The following is a 20,945-nucleotide window of genomic DNA, read 5'->3' as shown; positions in this document are numbered from 1 at the left end:
TACTCTTTCCCAGGGCACTGGGGAGCCATAGAGGGTGAGTAAGCTGGGCAGGGCACAAGTTGAGTGTCAGGAAGACCCCTCAGGCAGACTGGAGGCACATCACCCCACCCAGCTGCCCCATGACACAGCCCCAGCCCAGCATCCACCCAGTGTCCCTCAGATTGTCCCCAACCCCCACCCCAGCCTCTTCCTGCCCTGGGCTGTGAGTGAAGCTAAGAATAGATGCTCTCTGCCTGGCTCCCACAGGAAACCACAGCCATGGCCGGGGGGGGGCACGTCCTGAACCTGGTCTCTGTTCCCACCATCTGGAGCCCCCAGGCCATCTCAACCCCTCCCACGACTCCCGTGTGCCCTATGAGCGGGGGGGGGGCGGGGGGGGTGGGAAACGGAGGCCAGGAGACCCCCAGCCACCAGCCCAGGAGGTGGGGGAAGCCCAGTACTCATATTCAGATCCCACCCACACGTGGCCTTTGACACGTCCTATCTGCCCTCCAGGCCTCAGTTTCCCCATCTATAAAATGAGCATTTTTATCCCCCGCCTTGCAGGGTCGTGGTGAGACCCAGGCTAATTGCAGGTCAAGCGCGCTTCTCTGACCCCTGCCCTGGCTACTTCCCAGAAGGAGCACTGTCCTTCTTATCTCAGGCCAGAGGAAGTGAGACCGGAACAGTCCCCTTTCATCTCACCCACCACTCCATCTGAAGTCCCAGCCCCACATCCTCTTCCCACCAAGTCTGCCCTCCTTACAGTTCCCCGAAGCCTCATGTTCTCTCTTGCCTCCAAAGTTTTGCACGTGTAATTTCTGCCACGTCTCTTGGACCTGTGGAACTCCTACGCATTCCACAAAGCCCCAGTTCTCAGTCCCTTCTCCCTTACCCCCACCCCAGGATGCCTTCCTGGCTCACCTCCTGGGCTCCTACCTAAGCCCTGTCACTTCCTTGGGCCCAGCCCTGAGCGCAGGAGAGTGGGACTGTCTGTATCCAGCTTTCTCTCTCTCCAGCCTGGGGGATCTTTGAGGGCAGGTCAGGTTTAGTCTACCTGTTCTACCACATGGGCTGCCACAGAGTTGCCCTTAAGGAGGGGGTGGGGGAGGCAAGACTGCCTGGAACAACTAGGCTTTACAGAGGAGAGGGCCTCGGAGCCAGGGCTCTGCCAGATGCATAGGAGTTGGGGAGATTCTTTGTCAAGGAAGAGAAGTTACGGTTAAGTGGGATGGAACAGAGGAGGTGCCATCTGGAGGGATGCAGAGGCCGGAAGGATAGTGGGTAGACCCAATGGAGGGGAGAGCAGGGCCAGGGCAGGAGTCCATCTTTCTCACTCAGAGCCTATACTCTGTGCCCCTCCCAGGCCCCCGAGGACTGGGTAGGGTGAGGTCAAGGCCAAGCCAGAGAGCCCCGGCTCACTCCAGGCCTTAACTGAGCGCCAAGGAGGCCCAAGGCCACCCCTCCATGCCCAAGCCCTGCCCTCCACACATCTTCGAAGGCCAGCCCCAGGCCCGTGGACCCCCTTCACCCACCTGAGGCCCAAGGACTGTGGGCAGGAAGGACCTTTAAGGAGCTTCTCACTTTCCTGCATCACGGTCCAGCCTCCATGTCTTTGCTCTAGCCGTACCCAGGTGGTCATCCTCTGCTTTCATGGCTTTGGGCTGATCAGACCCTGGCCCACAGCCCTGAGTGAGTCTGGGGGCTTCCAAGGAAGCCAATCCTTCCTGGGGAGACATTCCCCAGCCCTGCTTCCAGCCCGCTGCTCATCCTCAATCACGCCTGCAGTGCCGGGCTCTGGGCATCCTTCCCCACCCTGCACTGCGGGGGCTGAGGGAAAGCACACCTCCCCACCCGGACCGCAGGCGGCTCTGCAGGGGGCTTTGCCTCCTCTGGCCCCAATGCCAGCCTGTGTCCTCACAGGACCCTCCCCCTAGAATGCCACCACCCACAGCCCTCCCAGATCACCTGCTCGAGAAGCCTGTCTCAGCAGGCTGCCCACGAAGCTCCTGGGTGGAGAGTGTGCTCGCCTCTCCCCTCTAAACGTCCCTGCACCTCTACCCCCAGCCCGGGCAGGGGCCTCAGACAGACCCTACATTGATGAGGCACCTACTGTGTGCCAGGCCCTACCCCACCGGGTTCACCAGCTCTGAGCCCTGGGTCCCTGGGTCGGGGTCTGGCGCCCTGGGGAGCGGGGCCCGCCGGGCCCGCCCCCGCCCCGCCCCCTCTCATCCTCGGGTGCAGCCCGGACGGTGAATAACACTGGGCTTGGCGGCCGGAGCGCCGGGAGGGGACCTGGCTGGGGCGGGCTTGGGGGAGGGGAGCGGACGGAGGCTCCCGAGAGGGCGCCGGCCACCCCGGCCACCGCCCCTGCCCCTACGGCCCTGGGGTCCCATGGGCGCCCCCTCCCCCAGGAGGCCTCGCGGTTTCCCCGCTGGGCTAGGGCGCGCCCACTGACCCTCATCAGCCAGGCCCGGGCGGGAGGGGCGTGGCCAGCGCGGGACTGGAGGGGCTGATGGGAGACAGACACTAGCAGAGACGGGCGCCGGCCGCAGAACGGAGCCCCAGCCCCGGGCTATTTTTAGTCCCCGCCGAACCCCCTCCAGGCCGGGAGGGGACCTCGCCGCCCCTCCCGCGGCCCGGGACCCCGCCCCGCCCCACCCTCTATCTGTGTCCCGCCGCGACGTGGCAGTGCCGGGGTCCTCGGCGTGGTTCTCCCGCTGTGACTCAGTTTCCTCAGGGGCCCCGGAAGCCGCCCTGCTTCCGCTTCCGCACGCCCCCCTCCAGCCCGGCACCCGCAGGTCCGCCGGGACGCGACTGCGCGGCTGGCTACCCCTGTACGCCCCATCGACCATCGCCTGCTGAGGACAATTGGTCATCAGGTTAGGGGCGGGGCGTGAGTGGGCAGGTGTGCCTTGGGTGTATCCTGCGGTGACCCGCCCTGCTGTGGGTGTTTCACCGTGGGCGGTGACAATTGCCAGGTGCTGGGTGTTCCGGGGCATTGGTGAGCTTGGGTCCCGTGCCTGGAGTGCTACCGGCCCTGGGCACCTGCGTGTGCCTCTGTGGCCAGTGTGGCGGAGGATGTACTTTGTGTGTGGGTTTCCCTGGGTCTGTGCCCGGCCATTCCGTGTCCTGTGGTGCCACTACAGCCGGGGAGGGAGCCAGGGTGCTGGCTGTGGCTGTGAGTGTGAGCACACGTCTGGTTGGTTGTGTGTCTGTGTGCACACTCGGAGTTGTGCCCATCATTAACCACTGGCCGCCTGGCTTGGGTCCTGTCCCTTCATCACCCATCCGTCCCCCGCTGGTGCTTGGGGACACCCACTGGACAGATAAGGAAACTGAGGCTCACAGGGAGGGACCGTGTGAGTCCGGGCCAAGGCTCAGCTCCAACCCAGGCAGGCTGACTGTGATGCCTCTGGGGTGGGGGCTTGGCTGCTGTCACAAACAGGAAAAGTTCCCGGAAATTGAGTCTTGTGGTGGGGGAAGGCAGGGGTGGGCCTGGGGACTGACAGTGGCCCTGCATGTAAGCGTTTGTGTCTGTGTGGGCGTCTGTGGCTGCACAAGGGCGTGGAGGGGGTCCACACCCTCAGGCGTGCAGGTCTGCATCGGGTAAGGGCAGGAACTGATGCAGAGATTGGCCTGGTCCCTGCACTTTCATGCCAGAGGACATCGTCGTTTGTCACCTGGGCAGCATTAAAGGACTTAGGAAACGTGGAAGTGGGCCAAGGTCACACAGAGCATCAGGGCTCCCACCTGGCTGCCCCATGCACGCAGCCAGGAGATGAGCTGTGAGCACAGCCAGGAAGCAGGAAGGGTGCACCAGGCGGGGTGGGGATGGGGGGCACAGAGGGGGCAAAGTCTCAGTGGCAGGAGCAGGTCAGGCCTGGGAAGACCAGCCAGAATGCCAGCAGGCGAGTCGGTGTCTTTGTTATCCCCATTTCACAGAGGGGGAAACTGAGACTCAGCAAGGTCGAGCCCCCAGCTGGGCAGTGGCAGATTGCGGGCTCCAGTCCGAGTTTGTCTGAGGTCACCGTCACCCTTGGGGGAGGCTGGGTGGGTCCATGGCGTGAGGACAGGCAGGCCGGGCAGGCCAGGTGGTGGTGTGTCAAGAGGAAGAGGGACTTGTTGAAAGACGGATGGATCACAGAAGCAGGAGAAGAATGAGGCAGAGGTGATGACGGACCTTCAGGCAGAGGAGGGGCCTGGCCCTTGGGAACCAAAGACCACATTCCATCGGGGCCACCATGGTGGGCGGAGGGAGGACCAGCCTGGTGCCCGAGCCCAACCCAGCGCACAGGCCTGTGGGACAGCGGTGGATGGATCCCTCCCAGCCTCACCGAGGGAGGCTGAGGGAGCACTGAAAGTCCATCCTCCAGAGAGGAGCCAGGACCCGAGAGAGATTTCTGGAACCCAGGACCCAACCAAATTCCCGTCAAAGTTCTGGAACCTCAGCCCCTTGAAATTCTAGATTCTTGGGGCCTTCAGCTTCCAGAACTGGGAACTCGTTAGAATTCCAGAACCCGGGACCTTCAAAGTCCAAACCTCCCCACTCTCGGGCCATAGAATCCTGGGTTTGTCCAGCAAATCTGGGGTCCATGTTTCTTTTGAGGCACAGAGAGGGAGAGCACTTCCCCCAAGGGCCACACCGTGGTGCTTATGGCCCTCGGGCTGGGAAGAGCACGGTCCCCTGCAGGGTGGGGGCCCTGCCAGCCCTCCCGGCCAATGTGGGAGGGGAAGGGAGGCCTCGCCAGGTGCCCCTCTGGCCCGCTTGCCTGGGGAACTTGAGCTGCCCGCTCTCACCTGAACCCCTCGGGGGGACTGGAAACCGCCGGCTGGGGCCAGAGGGAGTGGTGCCAGTTTCCAGCCTCCCCCAGGCCAAAGGCCCTGGGCCACAGGCTTGTTCCCAGACATGGGAGACGAGGCAGACACGGGGTGTGTGTCCCCGGTGCATAAGCTCCCGCGCAAGGGTGGGGAACCAGGAGACCATGAGACCTGGGAGGAGCTGGCGGTCACTCAGGGCTGAGGCAGGGGCAGTGACTGCAGGCACAGCCCTGAGTCCCCAGGAATGTTTAAAAACAGCGCATTGCCAGCTCTCCAGGGAGGGAGGGAGCAAGCGCCCCGCCCCAGGGGGAATCCAAGTGCAGGCCAAATCTGAGATGGCAAAGAGCACACCCCTGCCGGGGAGTGGAGGGCTCAGATGGCCGAGCACCGTGGAAAGCCCCCACCCCTCTGGGGTTCAGGTTTCCGTCTCCAGGCCCCGCCCCCATCGAAGTGGCAGTGGCCTTGGCTCTCAGCCTGGGAGGGAAGCTCTGTGGAGCTGGCCAGCAGGAGCTGGATAATTTATGAGGCTCAATGAGGAGTTGCTGAGCTGAATTAATGAGATGGGGAGTGAGGGGGTAGCGAGCACGCTCACTGCTGAGGCCGGGTCACAGGCATGGGCTCAGGGCCAGCACGAATGGAGCGCCTGCGTGGGCTTAGCCCTGGGCACAGACGAAGTCATTCTCATCATCCGCCCCATCTTATAGGAAGGGAGACTGAGACTCAGAGCGGGGGCTTGACTCCCCTCAGGGTTCGTGGCAAAGTCAGTGTTCGAATCCAGTCTGACCAACTTTTTAGAAAAATTCTATCCCTTTTTTTTGTTTGTTTGGTTGGTGTGTTTTTTGTCTGTCTTGTTTGGCTGAGCTGCACAGCTTGCAGGATCTTAGTTCCCTGACCAGGGACTGAACCCATGCCCTCGGCAGTGAAAGCTCGGAGTCTTAACCAGTGGGCCGCCAGGGAATTCCCTAGAAAAATTCGATCTGTTTTTCATCAAGGAAAATTCCGATGATGGTGACCCTCCACACCCACCTCCCACCAGCCTCCACCTGACTCGCAGGCCTTTGACTCAATTACACACATTTGTATGTAATGAGGCCCGAGTTTAAATCTCAGATCCACCCCGGCTAGGCTGTGTGACTTTGGATTAGTTATTTAACCTCTCTGTGCCTCAGGTTCCCTGCCTTTGCAAAATGGGGACCATAAGAGGACCTTTCTGAGCTTTAACTGCCTGGGCCATCTGTGCCTCCCATGGTCCTGCCTCCCCACCTTTGCCCACTCTGATCCTGCCACCCAGTGCCCCCTCCCTGCCAGCACAAGGATGGCTCGTGGTGTGCGCCCAGGGTGGGGTGCCGGCCCCCTGGGTGACCTTACGCCCTCCCTGCTGTGTCCTTTTGGGGAATAGTTGCGGCATGCGGACTTCTTAGTTGCAGAATGCAGACTTCTTAGTTGTGGCATGTGGACTCTTAGTTGCGGCATGTAACTCTTCAGTTGCGTCATGCATGTGGGATCTAGTTCCCCGACCAGGGATTGAACCCAGGACCCCTGCATTGGGAGCGCGGAGTCTTACCCACTGGACTACCAGGGAAGCCCCTGGAAGCTGGCTTTTGAATGGTCTCATTTTATTTCTACTCGACGTCCCCATATCTGGCTGATTCGTCCACACCCGAGGCAGTCAGACCCATATGTCTCTCCAATTTTCTCCCCCAGCCCCACACAGGGTAGTTTATAGCCCATTACCCTCCTCCTATTGTTTATAGCCCGTCCCTAGGGATCCTGCTGCTCCACATGACCTGAGTTTTGCTCACAGATGGAACTGGATTTCTGGGTTTATTTCTTATTAAACAAAAACGGGGGAAAAAAAGAATCTACACGATTCCAGCATGTGAGGAAGGCTCTCCCTAAAACACCAATGGGGCCGGGTTTCTCCCACAATTTCACGAGAAATTGTGACCCACAAGGCTGACCTTGGAGCCTGCTCGAGAACCAGCGACCTCTGGCCACCAGCCAGCTGCCCTCCCCACACTGGGTGTGTCCTGTTTTACAATAGCTGAAATCTGTTCTGGTTTCTGCAGTCCACCAAGGGCTCAGATGGATGACCAGCAGGGAAATGGAAGTTTAGAGAGAAGAAATCATTTGCCTGGGGTCACACAGTGGGTACGAGGGCTGGAATTCAAACTGGGGCTTCTCAGCCCTTCTCTGAGACGTGGCAAATACTAACTGGTGTCTTTCAGGGTTCCCAGAGGAGACAGAACTGATCCTCACCCTTGAGGGTCACTGAGCCTGGGCAGGACAGGGCTGGAGCTAGTCATAGTAGTAATAGTAATACTTACTGAGTAGGGAGTGAGATAGGTCAGGAAAGACTTCCTATAGGAGGGGATATTTGAGCTGGGGCATTGAAGGTTGTGTAGGAGTTCACCAGGGCTGCTCAGACTAAAATGCAGAATGTCACCAGCAAATCTTCTCTTCCGCCACCACCCTCCCCAGGTGTGCCTGAGCCAGTGCCAGTCCACCCCACCTGCAGCCTTGGCCTGATGGGGTGGTGACCCTCCCCACTCCGCTCTGGCGCCATGTGGCCCAATGGCAGTTCTCTGGGGCCCTGTTTGCGGCCAACAAACATCACGCTGGAGGAACGGCGCCTGATCGCCTCCCCCTGGTTCGCGGCCTCCTTCTGCCTGGTGGGCCTGGCCTCCAACCTGCTGGCGTTGAGTGTGCTGGTGAGTGCGCGGCAGGGCAGCTCCCATGCGCGATCCTCCTTCCTGACCTTCCTCTGCGGCCTGGTCATCACTGACTTCATGGGGCTGCTGGTCACTGGCACCATCGTGGTGTCCCAGCACGCCGCCCTCTTTGACTGGCAGGCCGTGGACCCTGGTTGCAGCCTCTGCCACTTCATGGGCGTCATCATGGTCTTTTTTGGCCTGTGCCCGCTGCTGCTGGGGGCCGCCATGGCCTCGGAGCGCTACCTGGGCATCACCCGGCCCTTCTCACGGCCCGCAGCCTCCTCGCAGCGCCGGGCCTGGACCACGGTGGGGCTGGTGTGGGCCGCCGCGCTGGCGCTGGGCCTGCTGCCCCTGCTGGGTGTGGGTCGCTACACCGTGCAGTACCCGGGCTCCTGGTGCTTCCTCACACTCGGTGCCGAGCCAGGGGATGTGGCCTTCGGTTTGCTCTTCACCCTCCTTGGCAGCCTCTCGGTGGGGCTCTCCTTCCTGCTCAACACGATCAGCGTGGCCACCCTGTGCCACGTCTACCACGGGCAGGAGGCCGCCCAGCAGCGCCCACGGGACTGCGAGGTCGAGATGATGGCTCAGCTCACGGGCATCATGGTGGTGGCCAGCATCTGCTGGATGCCGCTGCTGGTGAGTGGCGGGGGCAGGGGCTGCCGGGGTCTCCCACCCACCCTTGGTGACTGGGCCTCGGTTCCTCCCGAATGAATTCATAACCCTCAGATTCTCGTCCGCCCAAGAAAATGTGGGCATGACCCCAGTGTTCAAGGGTCCTTCCTTGAGGAACCCATGAGCAAGACACAGATAATCCCAAACTGGGGGCAGGACTGGGGCAGAGGCAGTGTCCTGGGACTGAGATGCCCAGGGAAGGGCTCCCAGGCTCTCCCTGGGATATCAGGGAAGGCTTTCTGGAAGAGGGGCATTGGAGCTGGGGTTTTGAAGGATGAAGAGGGGTTTACCTGCCAGAGAAAAGCAGGGAGGACATTCCAGGTACAATTACTGAATCATTTCTACTTTGTGCCTAGTTCTGGGCTGGACCCTAGCCTTGCACAGATCTTCCCTGAGTCAGGGGAGCTTGCTGAAGTCCTTCCACTGATTGATGTAATTGGCCGCTTGGAGTGGTTATTTTTCCATTTCTGACTGTATGGCGACAAGTCTGGAGACTGGAATCAGATACTTGGTTTCCAGCCCACATCCAACAAGGACTTATCATATGACTCTGGCTACGGGTCAATCTCCAGCCTCAATCTCTTCCAGCCTCAATCTCCCCCTATTATGGGGATGACTAAAAAGGTGCCAGCCTCTCAGAGTGACTGTCAGGATGATGACATGAACTCATTTGTTCATTGGTTCCTTCAACAAACATTCACTGAGCTATGAGTGTGTTGCTGGCTCTGGTCTAGGCACTGCACAGGGAACAAAGCTGACAAAACTGCCTGACTTCCTGGAACTCTTAGGCCGTGGGGAAGACAGAAAATAAACAGTATATAAGTAAGTGAAGTGGTAGATATTAGGAGGTGATAAGGGCTAAAACAAAAGCTAAACCTGTGGGATAGGAAGATTGCAAATTTGGTTTGCTTTGTTTTGCTAAGAATGTTTTTACGTGTGTCAATGGTGGGAAAAAAAAAGAAAGGAACATAATTTTTTTTGTGATACGTGAAGCTGCAGGCACTGATGGGTCCCAGGGGAGTGGCAGTTACAGGATGATGCTTCCGGCTGAGAAATGTGCTTCTGTTCTGTACCTGGGGTGTCCCTCCCAGGCCTGGTCTCATAGAGCTGAGGCCATTTCTTTCTTTGTATTTTGTTTTATTTATTTTATACAGCAGGTTCTTATTAGTTATCTATTTTATACATATTAGTGTATGTATGTCAATCCCTATCTCCCAATTCATCCCACCACTGCCGCCCCACCCCGCCACTTTACCCACTTGGTGTCCATACGTTTATTCTCTACATCTGTGTCGAGCTGAGGCCATTTCTATATTCACTTGTAATTATTATCATTATTATTTATCGAGCAGCATCTAGACGGTGCCTGTGAGCACCTGAGTCAGGTCCCCCCTCTGCCCACAGCCCTCCAGGGCTCCCACCTCCCTCAGGGTAAAAGCCCAAGTCCTCCCTGCCACCCACAAGGCCCTGCACGACCTGCCCCGTCCCCTCCCTGCCCTCCCCTACTCCCTCTCTCCCCCTCGCTCACTCTGCTCCAGACACATGGACCTCCTGGCTGTTCCTCCAACATGCCAGGCCCGGTCCTGCCCCAGGACCTTTGCACTGGGCTGTACCCTCTGCCTGGAATGCTTTCCCCCACCCCAGATCTCCACATGGATCACTCCCTCACTCCTCCATGTCTTACCTCAAATGTCACCTTCACCAAGAGGTCCCTGACAAGGATCTGTCTCAGCCTCTTCTTTCTCCCTGCCCTCCAGCCTTGACTCTCTTGAAATAGCCAGGATGAGCCCTGCCCTGCTCTGAGCCATTGGAACTGAGGCTTTGTAGGATAAATAGAAGTTGAACTGTTAGGTAAAAACCAGGAAGGCATCCTAGGTAGAATCACTGAATCATTAAACGATTCCTGGTCCCCTTGGGCAGCAAAGTTTTTCCTAAAAGGCCATATAGTAAACCCTTTAAACACAGTCTCTGTGACAACGACGCAGCTCTGCTGCTGTGGCATGAAAGCTACATGGAAACAAACGGGCGTGGCTGTGCACCAATAGGACTTCATTTACGGACTCTGAAATTTGAATTTCATGTCATTGTCATGTCACAAAATATGCTGTCTAGGCCTCTACCCTGGTGGCCCAGTGGTTAAGACTCCGTGCTTCCACTGCAGGGGGTGTGGGTTCGATCCCTAGTTGAGCATGCTGCGTGACATGGCCAAAAAATAAAAAATAAAAATATTTTTAAATTTAAAAACCCCCAAAATATGCTTTCTAATTTTTTTCTCTCACCATTGACACATGTAAAAACATTCTTAGCAAAACAACAAACCAAAAAGGCAAAAATAAAGCAAACAAAGCAAAACAAAAACAGGTGGCAGGCCAGATTTGGCCCATGAGGCAACTCCTGCTCTAAAACCTCCCATAGCTCCCTATTGTCCCAGAAGAAAGGCCCACAGACACTTCCTTCAAACTCACCTGGGAAACTCCTATTCGCCATCTGGTTACCTCTCCCAAGCCCGGTCAGGCTCCTACTCTGGGCTCCAACGGTGCCTCCATCACTGCTAGGTCACCCCCACTCCCACCGCCAAGCTGCAACCACCTGGTCACATGTCCTAATGGGGCTGTGAGCCTGTGAACCTGTGCAAGTGGGACCTGGGTCTGTCTTGGCCACTGCAGTGTCCCCAGAATTGCCCAGCATACTAGGTGCTCAGGAAACAATTTTAAAATAATAATTGTGGGGGAATTTCCTAGCGGTCCAGTGGTTAGGACTCTGCACTTACACTGCTGAGGGCACAGGTTCAATCCCTGGTCAGGGAACTAAGATCCCGCAAGCTGTATGGTGCAGCCAAAAAAAAAAGAAAAAATTTCTTTTAGTATAATACATGCAATACAATATGAATATAATTATATTAACTATAGTATAAATTTGATTATAATTATGAAATATAATAATTATAATTAATTAGATTAGATTAGAATTAATAATTATATCAATCATTATATAATTTTTAAATACTGTATAACATATAACTATAATTACATATTATTACTTAATATTTAACAATTATATCAATCATATAATATATAGTTATATATTATATAACTGTTAAATACTATATAACATATAACTGTAGTTATATATTATTCATTCATACTTAATAATATATCAATCATTATATAATATATATTATGTAATTTTTAAATACGATATAACATATAGCTATAATTACATATTATTAATTAATACTTAATAATTATATCAATCATTATGTAATATATAGTCACATCCTTATAATTATGTTATATATTATATAATTACATATATAACTTTAAATACTATATAATATATATAACATAACTATATGTAATAGTTATAATTAACAATATATTAATTATTAGGTAACTAATTATATTCTATGATAATCTGTAAATACCTTATTACATTATATAGTATAATATTAAATATAAAATCTAATATTTAATAAAATATATTAAAGTGATTTAATATAAGAATTTAACAAAAATTATTTAACATAAAATTTTATAAACTATAAATTTTAATATAATATAAACTGACTTAAACAACATAAAATTTAATTATTTAATATACAATTTTATACCATAATTTGATATTATATTATAAAATTTGTATAAAATATAAATGTTTGACAGAATAATAAAACTGGCAGTCACAGTGATTCCACCTGCTCGCACCTGCAAGTCCTCTTGTCCACCACGTTTAATTGTGCCCAGGAGAGGAGCAGGAAAAGTGTGCTATTTTTCGGCCACATCAGCTGAAGCTCAGAGAGGTCAGGCAGCTCTCCCGGGGTCACACAGCACCTCGGGGACAAAATCAGCACGGGGTCTCGGTGGATGGCAGGTGGCCCGGGCAGGTACTGGTGGAGGGCAGGGCTGGTGGCCGGCCTGGCCCCCGGCTGACCGCTCTGGCCACACGCACACACACCCCTCCCCCCGCAGGTCTTTATCGCCCAAACGGTGCTACGGAGCCCGCCTGCCATGAGCCCGACTGGGCAGCTGTCCCGAGCCACCGAGAAGCAGCTGCTTATCTACCTGCGCGTGGCCACCTGGAACCAGATCCTCGACCCCTGGGTGTACATCCTGTTTCGCCGGGCGGTGATCCGGCGCCTCCACCCTCGCCTCAATACCCGGCCCAGGTCTCTCTCCCTGCAACCCCAGCTCACCCGCAGGTCCACGATGCAGTAGGGCCAGGGCTGGACGTCGGGGGCAGCTCTGGAAGGACAGAGCACCCTGCCAGCATGTCCCCCATCTAAACTTTGTCCTCCCTGTCAGTCGCATCTGCCTGTTCGGAAGTCCAGGAGCCAGGAGTGCAGGATGGACAGTTTGAGTGGCAGGATTGTGTGCTGTCTTCCATCATCCCTGGGGACCCTCCAACTCTTCCCTGACTCCCCTTTCCAAAGCCCCTCCCCTCTCTCCGCCCCTCCCCACTCAGAGGCCCCTCCCAATCCCAGGAAGGGTGTGGGCAATGCTGGGATGGTGTCTGGAGGAAAGCAGACTTGTAAGCCTCCCCTTGCAGAAATCCTCCAGAAATGGGGGACTCTGACCCCCTCTGACCCCTGAATATGACCTGCTTACTGGGGTACAGTTGATTCCCTTTGACAGCCCAATTTGAGAAGGCTCTGTCTAGAAAAGGTTGAATGAGAACGGGCAAGAGACTCCCTCTCTTGCCAAAATATAATCTCTTTTGGCTCTGAAATCGTCAATTATTGAAGTTTCTTGTATCAATATTCCTATCCAACCGTGTGGCAGCCAAGCAGGACTGGGGGGCTGTGGAAGCCCCAAGAGGTTGGGCTGGCTTCCGGCTCCTCTCCCCACTTCCTTTATTGAGTCTTCCCTAAGCACTTTACAGCTTGGATCTCCTGGAAGCCTCCCTACAGCCCCTAAGAGAGGGTTCTGGGATTAAGCCCATTTTGCAGGTGAGGAAAAGAGAGGGCAAGACACACAGGGACCATGGCGTACACGCCTGCTTCCTCCACGGCAGATGGGATGCACTCCCTCATAAGCTTGTGGTTTAGCCATCTATTCACTCAGCCCTTCAGACTCCCCATGCCTTGAACAAGCAGCTCCTGGCCCATAGTAGGTGCTCAGTAAAGGCAGACAGAATGGCCGAACGACTGAGTTTGTCTAGAGCACCGTGTGTCTGCAGGTCCATGAGGACCTGCACGCTTAGCACTTAACAATGTGCCTGGCACATCGTAGCCACGTAAGAAGCATCTAGTGCTGTCATGTCAGCTCCCCAGACCCTCACGCCTGCCCCTTCCTCTGCTCTCCCCCAAACACCCCCCAAAAACGACACACAGAGCTGCAGGGGTGGGAGGTGCCTTTATTCCCCATGAGCCCTCGAGGTACATGAGGGGGAAACCGCCTCCTGCCCCAACTCCCCCCCCCCGCCGCCTCACCCCGCCTCCCCTCCACAGACCTGGGATCTGCTTACAGCTCCCAGAGCCAGGCCCGGGTGAAACCAAAGCCCCTGTGTCTACCCTCCCTCACCACCCCCCACCCCGCCTGTGGGGGAATGAGGTCACCTGCTGCTTCTGGGGGACCCAGGCTGGGAGGGGCAGGAGAGGGGATGGGGGCCACAAGTATGTCACCCCCAAGCTATAGCCCCCCATGGTAGGGGAGGGGCTCTGACGCCGGCGGAGCTGGCTCTGGCTCCCTGAGCTCGGGGGAGGGGGCAGGCCCCTGAGCTGAGGGTTCAGGGGGCTGGGAATGCAGGAGGGCCGCCCTGGTGGCAGAACTAGGGATGACAGATTTGGTGGGTGGGGTGGACTTCTGGGGTCTCAGCTGGGGCTTGGGGGGAAGGGCTGGTTTCTGCGGGACGGAGGGGGACCACGGCCGTGGGAACAGGGCAGAAGTGGATGGGCTTCGGCCTGGGCCAGTATCGGCCTGGGCTCCTTGAACCCGATCATGGGACTGAGGGTGAGAGACCCTCCTAGGACCTGTAGGTGGGGCTCTGAGTGATGGGCCTGGGTGTTGAGGTCGGGCTGGGGCAGTGGGATCAGCCTGGGTTCTGGGGTCAAGGCCAGGGGTTGGTGGGCGGAGCCCATTTCTAGAGCTGAGCTGTATTCTTGAGCTGGTCTGGCTTCTGGAGCCAGATTGCGTTTCAGAAACAGATTCGGTTCTGGAAGTAAGGTGGATTCCAGAGCTGGGCTGGGTTCTTGAACTGGTCTGGGTTTCAGGGCTGTGGTGAGTCTCAGCTCTGAACTGAATTCTAGAGCTGAACTGGGTTCTGGAGCTGAGCTGGGCTCCAGAGCTGGGCTGAATTCTTGCACTGGTCTGGGTCCCAGAGCTGGGCTGGGTCTCAGAGATGAGCTGGGTTCCAGAACTGGTCTGCGTTCTGGAGCTGGTTTCGGTTCCAGAAATGAGGTGGACTCCAGAGAGGGGCTGCATTCTTGCACTGGGCTGGGTCTCAGAGATGAGCTGGGTTCCAGCACTGGTCTGCGTTCCGGAGCTGGGTTGGGTTCCAGAACTGGGCTGTATTCTTGCACTGGTCTGGGTCCCAGAGCTGGGCTGGGCTGTAGAGATGAGCGGACTTCCAGAGCTGGTCTGTCTCCCAAAGTCCGGCTCAATAGCAGAGCTGCCTGGGGGTGTGGTCTGGAGTTGGTTTCGAGAGCTTTGCAGGGTTTCTGAGACGAGCTGGGTCCCGGAGGTGCTTTGAGTTCCCAGGCAGGGCTGGGTCCTGGAGCTGGGCCTGCTCTCAGAGCTCGACAGAGCCGTGGAGCTTAAGTCTGTTGCTGCATTGGTCTGGGTCCCAGGCCCAGACTTTAGCTGGACTCTGGAACTCAAGTAGGTCTCAGCAATTGACTGTGTTTTAGAGCTCGATGGGATTTCAGAGCCGGCCTGCGCTCTAGAACTGAGCTGAGTTCTGGAGCTGGGTGGAGTGCCTGAGCTGGACTGAACTCTGGAAGTTGGCCAAGCCTTGAAGTCTGTCTGGGTCCCAGAGCTGGATGATGTTCTAGAGCTGCTCTGTGTTCTGCAGTGAGGGTGGGTCTTGGCATCAAGTGGAGCTCTGGAGGCGGGCCTTGCCCCAGAGATGGATGGGGGTCCAGAGCTTGTCTGAATTCTGGAGACAGGCCTGCTTGTTGCACTAGTCTGGGGTATAGAGCTGGGCTCAGTCTCTGAGCTGGACTCATCGTTGGAGCTGGGCTGGGCCCTAGTATGGGGGTGGGGTCTGGGCCTGGACTGCTCTGCAGCGTGCATCTGGGTTCCTGAGCTGGTCTGGGCATGAGAATAGGGTTGCGTTTCGGAACTGCCTTTGAATCCTGAGCTGATGTGGCTTCTGGAACTGGGCTGCTTCTTGATTCTCACCTGGGTTCCAGAACTAACTGGTGTTTCTGAGCTAGACCAGGTGTCCAGGTACAACTGGGTCATGGAACTGTCTTGCGTTCCAGAGTTGGGTCGAGTTTTAAGGCAGGGCTGGGTCATAAAGCTGGCCTGACTTTCAGAACTAGGATTGATTTCAGAGCCGGGGTGGCTCTTAAAACTTGTCTGGGTTCCCAAACTTGACTTTATATCAGAGCTCAGCTTAGCCTCAGAGCTGTCCTGGGTTCTAGAGGAGAGCTGGGTTCTGGAGCTGGGTTGCATCTCAGAACTTGCTTGCGTTCTAGTGATGAACTGGGCCTCAGAGCTGGCCTGGGTTCCAGAGCAGGGCTTGGTCTCAGAGCTGGGCTTGGTCTCAAAACTGGTATGGGTTCTAGACGTGAACGTGATCTCAGAGCTGGCCTTGCCTCTAGAGGGGAGCTGGGTCTCCGAGCTGAGCTGGGTTCTAGGGGAGGGCTGGGTCTCAGATCTGGGCTTGGTCTCTGAGCTGGCCTGGGTTCCAGAGCAGGGCTTGGTCTCAGAGCTGGGCTTGGTCTCAAAACTGGTATGGGTTCTAGAGGTGAACGTGGTCTCAGGGCTGCGCTTGGTCTCCGAGCTGAGCTGGGTTCTAGAGCATGGCCGAGTCTCAGGGCTGGGCTCAGTCTCAAAACTGGTGTGGGTTCTAGAGGTGATACCAGTCTCAGATCTGGGCTTGGTCTCTGAGCTGGGCTGGGCTCTAGAGCAGGGCTGGGTCTCAGATCTGGGCTTCTGGACTCCAGAGCAGGGCTGGGCTTGGGGAACTGGCCGGGAGGGCTGGGACATGGGGCTGGGCTCCGGGCTGGGGCTGCGCTCGGCCCCGGGGCAGACTAGCCACAGGCCTCCCTGGCCTCGCCGATGGCGGCCCACACCTCCACCACAAACTCGTCCGGGAAGGCGAACTCGCCCAAAACGGAGTCTAAATGGCGTGCAAACTCCTGGACACTCACTGTCTTCTTGGATGTCTCCACCATGGTGGACGCTGCAGGCCGAGCCGAGGGGAAGTGGGTGAGGGTGCTCCCTGGGGGGACGCCAGCTTCCCCTGGGACCCTTGCCTCCTCCCCATGGGCTGTCCTCCCCCCAGGGTCCACCCGGCTTACCCTGGCCCCTTACCCAGCTCTGGGTCCCGAATGCCCATGTAGCTCTCCAGCAGGTCATCCACCCTCCGAGATGCCTCCTCCTCAAATTCACTAGGCTGGGGTTGTAGGGAGCAAAGCAGAGGGTCAGAAGCCTGGGATCACTCCGGCCCAGCCCCCTCCCCAGTCCCCCACCCCTTAGGTGACAGCAGACTGGGACCACACATTAGTCAATGCTTCTGGTCCCACCATTACTGCCCTGACTGACAAGGGCCCACTTTGCAGGTAGGGAAACTGAGGCTGGGCAAAGGAGAGGGTCTTACCCAAGGTCATGCTGAGTCAGCGATAGAGGTCTAGGTGCAAGAGACCCTGATGTCCACCCTTCTCCCCTCCACTCACCACTTCCTCCACAGTGGCGGCCCCCCCAGACCGAAGCCGCAGGGTCTCCCTCCCACTGCTGACTTTTGCCTCCGTGGGGCATTTGCTGCTCCGGCTTCTCTGGCCGATCATATCTGGAGGGGACAGAGTGGAGGAGGTGCATGTGTTCTGGGCAGATCCATACCTTCCTAAACACTCAGAAGCCACCAGCTGAGCCTTTCTAGAACCTTCCTACCCTTCAAAGTCCTCCTTATGTCCATGGGTGAATCCTCAGGGACCATGCTTGAGAATCCTTTCTTCCCTCAAATTTCCCTCCTCCTCTCAAAGTGACTTTCTCTAGAAGAGACTGCTTAAGATTCTCCTTGTTCCCAGAGGATCAATCTAGAAAACTCCTTGCTCTAGAATTGGCTCTTCCTAACCTGCTCACGGCTCTCAGAGTTCACTGTCCTGCTCCAGGGCAGATCTAGGACCCCATCCTGTCGCACTCCCCTGGGACCTCCCTCCAGATGGGCCAGGGCACCTTTAGAACCTCTTGTTCTGGGACAGGGTGACTCAAAGGGCCAGTCCATGATGAGATAAGAAGCCTGTGCCAGAAAGGAAATTAGCATCCTGCTTCCTTCCTTGAGAAAGTCTGCTTATGGAAAACAATTGTCTGCTGAATTAAACAAGGTGATCTACATTCTAGATCAAGGTTCTCAACCCAGCTGGCACGGGGGGCGGGGGGGGGGAGGAGTGTGATTTTGCGCCCCCCCCCCCCCGTGACATTGACAATACCTAGAGACGCTTTTGATTGTTACAACTCAGGGGAGACACTGGCACCTGTTAGGTCGAACCTGACAGTGCCCAAGACCGCCCCACAACAGTCATCCAGCCCCAGATGTGAATAGTGCTGAGGTTAAGAACCCTTCTTCGACGGGGACCTCCTTATCTCATCCATGGACCAGTCACAGACTTCTCTTTGAAAAGCCCCATTCTAGAGCTCCCTTTGAGAGTCACTCTCAAGAACTCACCAGAGCCTCATAGCAATACTTTAAAAGCTCCCAGACCAGCTACAAAATAGATCCAGATACCTCCTCATCCTTTCCCAATCTTCCCAAGCCTCCCCCGACCCCCATGCCCAGACCAACTCTATAACAATCTAGAAATGACCCTCCTGTTCCTCATACAGTGCCAGAAGCTCCCTGTCCTGTCACCAGAGGCATCTAGAACCTTCCATCCTGTCCCATCCCCCCACCCTTTGCCACCCGGTGCATGCAGAGGACCAATTTCTGGAAGAGCTTCCCCGCCGCCCCCCACCAGCCTGCCCCCTGGGCCCCAGGTGGCCCTCACCGAAAGCTCTCTTGGGCTGAACCAGGCGCAGGGTGAAAGGCTGCGACTTGGGCAGCTCCCGGAGCATCTTGGCCACCTCGTAGTGGCGGCAGCCAACGATTGAGTGGTCGTTGATGGCCTCAATGCTGTCGCCCACGCACACTGCCTCGATCCGGTTGATGATGCTGCCTTCCTTGATCCTCTGCAGGGACCCAGAGTCACTCACAGGGCCACCCCAGCAGCCCCTCTCAGGTCCTGTTCACACCAGAGAGGGGCAGAGAGGGGCACCCGGGAAGCCACCCGCCCCCACGGGCACCTTGATGAAGGCATAGCCAGCCCCGTTGTCAGTGATGGTCAGTCCCAGGGCGTCCTCGGTCTTAGTGACCTCCACCTCTTTGGTCTCGCCGCGCACGTGGGCAAAGATAAAGTCCTCCAACCCTATCTGGCCGCCTAGGAGTTTCTGCATGTCCACTTTGTGGCTGTTTAGGGTGCAGAATAAGATCTGTCCCGAGGGGAGGGGGAGCCCAAAATTAATGACAGACCTCATTCATCCCCCACCGTCTGCGCAGAACAACCGGGGGTTGGGCTCAGGGGCCTGATAGGGAAACCGAGGCGCAAAGAGGCACGAAACCGACCCCAGTCATCCCCTACCAGGATCGCAGTCACGTGTAATGGCAGAGTATGGGATCCTCTCAGAATGGGGTGGGAGGCGAGGAGACTGGGACCCCCAGAATGGGGAGCAGGGTGAGAAGGAGACTTAGGGCAGGAGGACGCCCCCTCTCCCACCCCCCCCAGACTTCCCCTTTTAACCCTTCGTTGCTCTGTCACCCCCATCTTTTAAAACTGTTCTAAATCTGCTGGCGCCCCCTCGGGGCTGCGAGGCGCACCTACAACCCAGCCCCTGACCCCCCGCGGCCTCGGACTTCTCACCTGAAAGGGGGCTGCCTGGAACCACAGCCCCGCAGCCGCGCCCAGGAAACATAGGCGCTTCCCTGAGAGCTGGGGTCCACTCCTAGCTGGGTCAGCCCAGTGTTTTCCTGGACGAACTAGGCATCCGTTAACCCTAAGACGTGCGCATGTTTTGCGCAGGGGGTCCACCGGGTACGGACACCCCAGGATCTGAGAGGTGCGTCTCTGAGATCCGGAGATCGGGTCCCCTCCATCCGAAGATGGGCGTTCTGGGGCCCCAGTCCCGGCGTCCAGGGTCCACCCCTACCCCCGGTCAGCCGGTGGGCCTCGGGTGCTGGGGGTCCGGGGGCCTCACCTCGGTGGGCGCGATCCCGAAGGCCTCGGCGATCTTGGCGTAAAGCTCGCGGACGTTGGTGAAGCCCTCGATCTTGCCCGTGGGGCTGCCGTGAGCCAGCTGCGTGCGGAAGATGAGGCGCGGGCGGGCGCGGGGCGCGGCCGGGCTGGGGGACGCGGCTGGGGGCTCGGCGGGCGAGGGCGGGGGTGCGGGCAGGCGTGGGGCCTCGGCCCCCCGGGCCTCGCGGGCCGCTGTGGTCTCCATGGCAGGAGGAGCTCGGCCACCGGGGCCACGGCCACAGCCGCCGGATCCGCCGCTTCCTGCAGCTTCCCCTCCCCCGGCCCAAGGAGCGACAGCCGAGCCGTCGGGGTAAGGGGATCCGGGAACCCGAGCCTCCCGGGAAGGCGACACCGCGGAGTGCGGGGGTGGGGGGGGGGGAGGGCAGGGGGGCGGGGGGGCTGGCCCCAGGTGTGCCGGCCTTGCCAGGGCCAGCTGTGAACTCTCCAGGGAGCGGGAAAAATAAGGATCACAAATAAGGATGGGGCAGCCGTGGGTGCCCGGGCGCTTGCTCTCTGCTGGGCGCACTCATTTAATCCTTGCAACAACCATAAGAGGTGGGGAGGACGCTTACCCTGGTATAAACTGAGCCACAACGTGTCCATCCTCTGCCCACAGCCCTCCAGGGTTCCCACCTCCCTCGGGGTAAAAACTCAAGTCCTCCCCTCCGCGCACAAGGCCCTGCACAACCTGCCCCGTCCCCTCCCTGCCCTCCCCACCTCCCTCTCTCCCCCTTGCTCACTCTGCTCCAGACACACGGGCCTCCTTGCTGTTCATTCAACACACCAGGCACTATCCTGCCCCAGGGCCTTTGCACAGGCTGTGCCCCTACACTTGGAACATCTTCTCCCAGATCTCCAAGTGGTTCACTCCCTCACCTCCTTCGGCTCTTGGCTCAGCTGTCACCTCCTATCACCACCTCCCAATCTCTCTTTCTGGCTTTTTTCCTCCCTAGCACTGAGCATGACCTGACATAGCAGATAGTTTATTTATTCATCTTGTGTTTCCTCTGTCTCCTCAACTGGAATGTCAGTTTCAGGAGGGCAGGAGTTCTGGTCTCTTTCATCCCCTGCTGTATCCTGGCACACAGTGGGCACACTGGGTTACAGATAAATTAGAAGGAAGTTCTGGGCACCAGGAGGCGTCTCTCAGAATCCCCTGGGAACACAGCATCTAGGCATCACCGACAGGAACGATGGTTGGCTCAATAAACAGCAGTGGAATGCCATATAGCAGCTCCAAAGAGAGGCCTTTCGCCTTGGATGAATCTCAGAAACCAACCATTGATGAAAACAGGCAAGTTGCAGAAGGCTTCGGACGATGTAAGAAAATT

At 56.9% G+C, this 20,945-nt stretch overlaps 2 protein-coding genes across 2 annotated transcripts; one reads left to right on the top strand and one right to left on the bottom strand.

Annotated features, from left to right (window-relative positions):
• Positions 1-2,839: 2,839 nt before the first annotated feature.
• On the top strand, positions 2,840-12,841 carry TBXA2R (thromboxane A2 receptor). The gene is made up of 3 exons (XM_082650962.1): positions 2,840-2,861; positions 7,282-8,150; positions 12,155-12,841. Exons 2-3 carry the CDS (start codon positions 7,365-7,367, stop codon positions 12,398-12,400), a joined length of 1,032 nt encoding a protein of 343 aa, XP_082507088.1. The 5' UTR covers positions 2,840-2,861; positions 7,282-7,364; the 3' UTR covers positions 12,401-12,841.
• A 3,539-nt stretch (positions 12,842-16,380) lies between these two features.
• Positions 16,381-19,819, bottom strand: GIPC3 (GIPC PDZ domain containing family member 3; the record flags this gene model as incomplete). The annotated part of the gene is made up of 6 exons (XM_082651395.1): positions 16,381-16,532; positions 16,664-16,745; positions 17,026-17,138; positions 18,334-18,514; positions 18,629-18,814; positions 19,577-19,819. 6 exons carry the CDS (start codon positions 19,817-19,819, stop codon positions 16,381-16,383), a joined length of 957 nt encoding a protein of 318 aa, XP_082507521.1.
• Positions 19,820-20,945: the final 1,126 nt, after the last annotated feature.

The sequence above is a fragment of the Grampus griseus genome (assembly GCF_964374135.1).
Source record: "Grampus griseus genome assembly, chromosome: 3".
NCBI lineage: Eukaryota > Metazoa > Chordata > Mammalia > Artiodactyla > Delphinidae > Grampus > Grampus griseus.
Note: the sequence above shows the minus strand (reverse complement) of the source record. Positions and strands in the feature narration are given on the sequence as shown.

Coding starts and splice junctions, on each gene's coding strand:
- TBXA2R (XM_082650962.1), top strand. CDS start 7,365: ATGTGGCCCAATGGCAGTTCTCTGGGGCCCTGTTTGCGGCCAACAAAC. Junction 8,151..12,154: donor TCTGCTGGATGCCGCTGCTG/GTGAGTGGCGGG, acceptor CTCCCCCCGCAG/GTCTTTATCGCCCAAACGGT.